Source organism: Sinocyclocheilus grahami, unplaced genomic scaffold, assembly GCF_001515645.1.
Source record: "Sinocyclocheilus grahami isolate Dianchi unplaced genomic scaffold, SAMN03320097.WGS_v1.1 scaffold114.1, whole genome shotgun sequence".
Lineage (NCBI taxonomy): Eukaryota > Metazoa > Chordata > Actinopteri > Cypriniformes > Cyprinidae > Sinocyclocheilus > Sinocyclocheilus grahami.
This window is the reverse complement of record NW_015505293.1, coordinates 541,727-550,322: the sequence shown is the minus strand read 5'-3', so window position 1 is coordinate 550,322 and position 8,596 is coordinate 541,727. Positions and strand designations below refer to the sequence as shown.

At 36.1% G+C, this 8,596-nt stretch overlaps 1 protein-coding gene across 1 annotated transcript in view; it reads left to right on the top strand.

Annotated features, from left to right (window-relative positions):
- The window catches only part of LOC107589270 (NAD(P) transhydrogenase, mitochondrial-like), a 54,723-nt gene that overhangs the window by 18,169 nt on the left and 27,958 nt on the right, over positions 1–8,596 (top strand). Inside the window, exons 9-13 of the mRNA XM_016277666.1 lie at positions 751–942; positions 1,540–1,693; positions 3,039–3,200; positions 6,473–6,583; positions 7,994–8,139. Of these exons, the coding sequence (XP_016133152.1) occupies positions 751–942; positions 1,540–1,693; positions 3,039–3,200; positions 6,473–6,583; positions 7,994–8,139 (765 nt within the window). The remainder of the gene's footprint in view (positions 1–750; positions 943–1,539; positions 1,694–3,038; positions 3,201–6,472; positions 6,584–7,993; positions 8,140–8,596) is intronic.

Below are 8,596 nucleotides of genomic sequence, written 5' to 3'. Positions count from 1 at the left end.
GGGGGGGGGGGGGGGGTTGGAAGTATATAAACAAAGGAACATGTAGAAGTACAACAGACATAGCAATAGTAGAAAACAATAATAGTAAAAATAATGATGACAATAATAATAAAGATGATAATAATAGCATTAATAACAAAAATTGGAGGACATTTCAAATTTTAAAGACTTGGATTTAAAAAAAAAAATTATAAACATTCTATTTCAATTAAATGCTGTTCTTTTAAACATTTTCATTTGCATTGCATTTGACAGACTTTTTCATCCAAATCCAAGCGTTGATAGAGCTGTGCTTCACTGTATAGCTACAGGAATGTGAACTTTCTATTCATCAAAGAATCTTTAAAAATGTATCACTGTTACCACAAAGTTATTAAGCAGCAAAACTGTTTTCAACATTGATAATAATAAGAAATATTTCTTGAGCAGCAAATCAGAATATTAGAGTGATTCCTGAAGGACGATGTGACACTGAAGACTAGAGTAATGGCTGATGAAAAATTCAGCTTTCTTATGATATATTAAAATTGAAAACTCTTATTGTAATTATATTTCACAATTACCATTTTATTGTGTTTATAAATGCAGTATATAGTATAAATAAATTAAGAAACGCAGCCTTCGAGAACATAAGAGACTTCTTTCAAAAACATTACACAATCTTACCAACCGAAATCTTTTGAATGTGGGTGTATATTCACATGTTTGTCGGTCTTATTTCATTAAATGTATTTCTGTACGTTCCTGTAGGGTGTGATCCACGTTGGCTATACTGATCTTCCCAGTCGCCTCCCGACTCAGGCCAGCACATTATACTCGAACAACATCATCAAACTCATCCGTGCCATCAGCCCGGACAAGGAAGTTTTTCACTTTGACGTCAAAAACGAGTTTGATTACGGCACAATGGACCACGTCATCCGAGGTTCAATAGTTATGCAGGTAAACTATTTTATTTTATTATTTTATTTTATTTTGGACATATAGACATTTGTGTTGCATGTTATAGGTCACATCCTAAATCAGTAAAACTTTTCTTTCAATTATATACAAAAATTCACACTCAAACATCTAGCTAAAAAAAAATAAATTTAAATTGCGTTTGTGCAAAGTTGGGCAAGGCAACATATCCCACTTTGAGATTTGGGATTGACTCGTATAAGGAAAAATATTAAAGTAAATTTACATAATATTAGCAACTATTTTTTTTATATTGCTTGTGTATGTGTAATTGAAACTAGTAAATTTAATCCATTTTGTTATACTGTAATATTGGTGAAATAAGCATTGAAGTTGTTTTGTGGACTTGTTCTCCATGGATACACTAAAGTTTCACAAATACAAAAATTTGGCCTGCATAAGATGATGTTTTATCCAGTCTGGCTGTTGACCTAAAATGAGTTTGACACCCCTGAGCTAAAGGATGTGAGCCGTTTTAAATTTATGATTCAATATCTCTCTGGCACTCATTTAGCTTTCAAGGAGTTGAGTTGTGGTGTTATTTGAATTCTGGCTCTCATTCTCTCTGTCTGTCTGCAGGACGGAAAAGTGCTTTTCCCTGCACCACAACCTAACAACGTCCCAGTGGCAGCACCTCCAAAACAAAAGACTGTCCAGGAGCTTGAAAAGGAAAGGGCAGCTGCCATCTCGCCCTTCAGAGCCACCCTCACCACGGCTGGGCTTTACAGCGGAGGTAAATCACAGTCCGGCTGCCCTCCCTGCCTTCCTCTTCCCGTCGGATCTCTCCAGGTCCCCCCTGGGGTTAATATGAAAGCGGCTCCCCATTAAGAGGAAGAGACCGCTGCATTGGTGGTCTCTGACATTGAACTATGTTAATAAGGTTGCCGTGTACGTTTAAAGCGGCCCCCCTTTATTGCCTTTGAGATTAATCCGATTTTTATTTTCTTCCTTTTATCCACGTAACAATCTGCATTGCTAAGAAATTCCAAAAATAGCAGTTCCCCTGTTTGGCCGCTTTGTCCCAAGATGTGATTAGACTCCAAAGCCCCGCTAAACTAAACGGCACACAAATGAATTCTATTGGTTGCAGACGCCTGAGGACCACTTGTGTGAGGAGAGGCAACTTTGGCTTCACATCAAAGCGCTCACTTCCTCACTCAGACAAGCCGCAAATACAACTCGCACGTAAATAAACACCGGCTGATAAACAAACATGCAAATGAGATCTTCCTGGTCTTTCATGGTTTTCCTGTATCTGTATGAACTTAGGTACAGGGAATCCTGACTTGCTCAGAAGGCCGAAATCACTGCCTTTTGAAATCGCGATTGGTCACCTAATTGCGGCACAAGCTGTTTTGTTTTCCACATCACCTTGGTCCGTTCTGGCATCTGAATGCCAGGAACCTGGGATGATAAAATGGTAGTTGTGTTGCTCCTTCCCTCCTGCTGTGCATGTCTGTCATGGCATGGTGTTGAGGTTTTCTTACTCACAAATGGCAAATGGCTGGTCTGTGAGTTGGCAATACCAAAAGGCCTATTAATAAGACCATTGGAAATAATAACATAATATTATAAAAATAAATATAAAAATATTTTTTTTATTTATAACTATAATACTAGTATTTTTTGTTGTTATTTATTTATAAATAAGTAAACTAGTGCTGTCAAACGATTAATCGCATCCAAAATAAGTTTTTGTTTACATAATATATGCGTGTGTACTGTGCATATTTATTATGTGTATATTTAAAATCTACTAAAATAAACCAACTATGAAATCTTATATATTTATCAAAAAGTAGTTATGGGACTTTTTTCCCAGCTTAATGCACATTTATTTTTAACTTTAAAATTTTTAAATTTAATGAGTCAGACAGAAAATGTTCCCTATATTAGAGTTGAGGTGGCAAGTGTACATGACCCACAGCAATGTTGATGTTTTGAGAGGATTATGGGATGTATAAACAGGACCCATTGCCCCTGGCACTTAGCTGATTTGTCTGTGCAGTCAAGCAGTCAAAATTACTTTTACTGAAAAACAAACCTATAATGTTTGACATTTTGTTATTTCTACTCAGGTCTGGCTTCAGCGATCGGTCTTGGGTTGTGTGCTCCCAATGCTGCTTTCACTCAGATGGTTACAACCTTTGGCCTGGCGGGAATCGTGGGATACCACACCGTATGGGGCGTCACTCCTGCTCTTCACTCCCCACTTATGTCTGTTACAAATGCCATTTCTGGTAAGTTAGTAAATCAAAGTGCACAACCAGAGTGAAAGTAATTGCTAAACTTAAATCCCCGGCTTATTGCATTGTGTTGCCTTCTTGAGCATCATTAAATGTTTTCACCTTTTGTAATAGTTGTATATGAGTCCCTCAGTTGTCCTCAGTGTGAAAATAGGGATCTCAAAATCAGTCACTTTTGGAAAGGGTTCAAATATGCTGAAGATGCTGGAAAACCAAAGAATGTTGAACTGCTCAGGACCAACAAGGGACTCATGAACAACTATCACAAAATATAAAAACAGTCGTGGATCATCCAGGAAATGACACATAGTATTAAGATTCAAGAGTATATACATTTTTGAATGGGGTCATTTTTATAAATTCAGTTATTATTTTGTCTTGTGGAGTGTAAACATCTGTTATGTGAAATAGCTTAAGGACAGTACTAAATAAAAAATAACATGCAATTTTCATGATCTCTTTTGTTTCAATTATTAACATTTTGCACATTCTGCAAGGGGCATGTAAACTTATGAGCATAGATAGATAGATAAACTATTGAAACTTCTGATATTAAATTTTAAAATGTCACAGGATCTAATTTTTTTTCAAGCACAGGTCATCAAAGCGCCTTTTCTTCATCTGAGTTTGCCCTTTAGCTACGGAGGGCTCTCAAGTGGGTGTGAATTACCCACTTGCTTTAATGGGCAGAAACTGTCACCTAATTTCTTTTTCTTCCCGCCCTTGAGTTAGTGTCTGTGATGGGCCGATGTAGCCCACCCGTTAAGTGGCGAATTCAGCTCTTCATTAGTCTAGACTTAAGGTCCCAGGGTTCAGCGGTCTTCAGAAGGCCATGCTATCATTAGCCAGGCAGATCAAGGATGCTTCTGTGCTTCGTTAAGCTTTTATTCATTTCTCTCAGCAGGCTGAGAAACCAGGAAAGGTTTCATTGTTTTTAACACCACCAAGTCCTTGGTGGTCTGCATTAAAGAGTCCTTTATGTCAAGAGAGCTATAAACTTCACATCAAGAGTGTGGGGAATCAACTGAAGCAATTAGTTTGCCTCTACCTACTGCACACTTCCTGTGAATTACTTTATTAGTCTTGTAGAGACAGTCTCTTGCTTTTCTTTGTCGTATTTGAGTATGAGGTGTTACATATTTGACACTTATTGAACTGTGTCTTTCACAGGCCTGGAAATGTGAGCGAGTTGGAATTCGCTTCTTTCAGTGCCAGAAGTAATGAAGCTCTCACAAAAGTGACCGAGACGTTAAGCCACTAATGTGGAATTTCTCATTCTCATTGAAAGTGTGGGAGAACTTTTCCAGAAGCATAAAGTTACTCTTTTGCTCCTGGTGGAGTAGAGTTCCTCTCTCGCTCTTTAATCTACCTGAAACTGGTGAATCAGAATGACTCCACATCGCTTGATATGAACGTTTGAACATCACCTGATCCAAGGAATGTTTACTGATGAACTTGGGCTATTAGATTTTGGTTTTGGGTCCATTTGGGTGACGTGGTGGTGACCTAATGGATGTGTCATTGCTTAAACCAGCCCTGCTTTCCAAATATCTCATCGCCTTAGTTTCACAGAAAGTCAGAAATATTATCCAGCCATTAGAACAACAGCAATTCGTGTGTGGATTTCGAGCAGACTCCGGCATCTTTCATTTTCATCCAAGGGTTTTATTTTACAGATATCCAGACCTTTGCATGTCTGGGTGCGTGTGTGGCGGTTCGTGCCTGCGTAGGTTTACAAGACGTCTGTTGCGTTTCCTGCAGTGTTGTTGTAGTGTGCTCTTGGCCTGCGAGCTGGTCTGTGATCAATTGTTACTTCAGAATTACAAAGTGAGAGGAAATGCTTACCAACAGTTACACACTCCATTGACTTAAGATACCGCTAACTATCAGGGCCACCTCAGGTTTGGTCAGTCGAGTCGATGCCGCGGAAGCATTTGAAAACGATTAAAAGAGGTGATGGTTATCAGATTTCCCTTGGGGATGCCAGTGTTGTCCTCGTTAATTCCCGATCAAAATGAGTTACAAACGACTTATTTTGAGCACTGAGAGTGCTGCGGCATCAAGCATATTACGTAAGATTTCTAGTGGAATTGTGCTTTATTAGAGGGGGGAAATGACTGGAACGGTGGTCATAAGCCTTGTTTTTCTCGCTTGATATAGTCACACTTGGCAAATTGTCAAAAATATTTATCCATATATGCTTTATTAGTTGGCATGGAAGTAGTGATTACATCTGGCTCAAATTCTGATGAAATGCTCATTTCTATTTGTGTGTTTGTGTAGTTTATGTAGTATCTAGTAAATAGTGTAGTAGCTGTTATCAGCATCTGCATTGTAAACTTTTTTTTTTATTTTAATTAAATACATTTTGATTTAAAAATAATTTATTTATTCCATTCAAAATTAGTGGTGTATTCTGATAAAATGTGAATTTTGTAATTAAACTTTATTTTAAAAAATAAATTTCAATCTTTTGAATTTTTTTTTTTTTAATGTATTTTTTCAGCCATTCAAAATTAGTGATTAATTCTCATGAAATGCTATTTTTTTTGCAGCCAACATGTATTACTAATCTCTCATTATAGTGTAGTATCTGTTATCGGCACCAAATATTTTTTTTCAATTTTATAAAAAAAAAAACCTTTATAAAATCTAAATATAAGGCGAAATTGTTTTTTATTTTATTTTTATGAACTATAATTAAAATCAACAACTATTTCAATATTTCTTACAATTTTATGTAAAAAAATAATTTAATTATATTAATTAAACTGCATATTTATTTATTTATTCATTTATTTATTCATTCATGCCATTCAAAATTGGTGGTGTATTCTGGTAAAATGTGAATTTTTGCAATCAAACTTTATTTTAAAAATGATTTAAAATTATATGAATTGTATTTTTTAAAAGTTACACATTCTATCAGATTCATTCAAAATTAGTGACTCATCTCATGGAATGCTATTTATTGCAGTCAACATATATTGCAAATCTCTCATTATAGTTTAGTAGTTGTTATCAGCACCCTATTTTATTAAAAAAAATAACTAAAATCTCAATTTAAGGCAAAACTGTTATTTTTAATTAAAATATAATTAAAATGAATTACTATTTAAATCCATTTTATGTATTTATTTTAAATTAAGATTATTTATTCATTTGAAAGCATTTTTTTTTTATTAAAATATTACGAAATGTATTACAATTTAAATACAATTTCTTTGTTTGTTTGTGAAAATAACATGGATGCCGTGTGTTTTCAGGTTTGACTGCTGTTGGTGGGCTCTCCCTCATGGGTGGTGGATTACTTCCTAGCTGCACGGCCGAGACCCTGGCCGTACTGGCTGCTTTCATCTCCTCTGTCAACATCGCCGGTGAGTGCACTGAACACACGATCTGTACCTGCCAACAGCGAAAGGCAAGATAAAACATTGCTAAAATATCGGAGGCTGAAAGTCGAGAAAGATTACAGATGCGAGCAGTTGAGGGCTCTGTACTCGGGCCGCTCGCTGCCCTCTGGCTGCCCTGCATCTTGTGTTCGTGAGAAGAGTGGCGTATTCCGTTCCTTCCAGGTGGAATAGTTTAGTCCGTCAAACCTCACACCTGAAGCAGGAAATGTCAGCGCAGCAGTTTTGCTTCAAAGAGCCTCGGTCATGTCATAAATCAGGCTCTGCTCAAAACCAACCAACAGGGCCATTAAGGAGGAAAAGGAGAAAAAGTGGCTTGGAGTGGGCAGTTGGCCAAAATGCCATCCTGAATCCAATGACCCCTTCATTCTATGTCTTAGTATGGCTGGCCAAGGCACCAGTCCAGGTCAGAGGGTGTGTTAGTGATTTAATAGCATGCTACTAGGCTTTTACATTTTTCATCATGCTACAATAACCGCTTTTTGATATGTGTTCCAGTACACACAAAGTGTCTGAATTTATATATTTATCTTCTCAGAAGGCAGGTGTTTAATTTCAGTTGAAAGATGGTTTTTGTTATTTCCATTCCTCATACACGGCGTTTCGTCCCGCAGTCCCATTACCCATAAACTTTAGAGTTAGAAATATGGACATTCTGGTCGCTTTTTCCTATCCTCTTTTCGACCGTTTTTATTGTTACAAGTGCATGCAGGGAAAAAATAACAATTGCCCTTTCCAATTTAATTTCAATAAAAGACAAGGAATTTATGGTGAACCTGCTCCATTAATGACAGGAATGAAAACACATTTTATTCTTTGGCCCTGACTGTAATGTCTGGATATCCTTCACATTTAATTGTGGGAAAACGGAACGTTCTTTCTAATGTTGTATACATTGTGTTCAACTGTCTAAGTGCATTTACTTCTGAGTTTAAATATTTCACCGGGATCCTCAGAGGAACGGGTCACTAAGGTTTGAGTGAAACTGGATATCCGTCTGAGTTTCGAATGAAAAGCTTTGGTTTGGTAATCGTCCTAGTAAGTTGCTTAGCTAGGACGGTGTAAGCCAGGAAAATGAATGTAAATGCAATCACATGGCGGTTAAAAAATACTTCGCTAATGAGCAGCAGATGAGTGACTCCCGCCATTCTTCATGGCATCCTTCTGCAACTCAATTAGGACATTTTACACATTTAAGTGACTTGATGTTTCAAATGTATAGTTTATATCAAGTTAATAATTAAATTTATTGATATTAATTTAAAATGAATGCTGGAAAAATTAAGCTTAGTACACAAATGTAACGTTGGCAATATTGTCCTGTGTTTATACTGTGTTTTTACTAATATTAATACTAATATATTTGTTTCTGATCAGGTGGTTTCTTGGTTACTCGGAGGATGTTGGACATGTTCAAGCGGCCCACTGATCCTCCAGAGTACAACTACTTGTATCTTCTTCCTGCTGGTTTGTTTGTTGGGGGTTATGGGGTCGCTCTTCAAAGTGGCTACAACATTGAACAGGTAAAACTGCATTACTTTATTTGTTTATTGCAATTCTTCTGCACCATTTGTATTATGGACATGAATTTTGCCTCAAATCATGCAACTTTTTAAAGTGCTTTGGTTCGAACTTACACTTTTCAAAATGGCAGATGATAACAGACAGAAAAGTTGCATATAGTTACAGTGAAGACCATTTTAAAATTATTACATTATTTTTGTTAATTGAAAAAAAATGAAATATAAAAAAATTATATATATATGTGTGTGTGTGTGATCATTGGCAAATTATTTAAATATAAAAAAACTTACTTACAGGCTGAGAGAATATAACTTATCCACTTATTTCTAGTAGGAAAAATTTAAATCGCATCATATGACCCCTTTAATAATAATAATAATGACAAGCTCATAAGTTAAACTAAACTTAAAATCAAAACTGGAAATTAATATATATATATATATATATATATATATA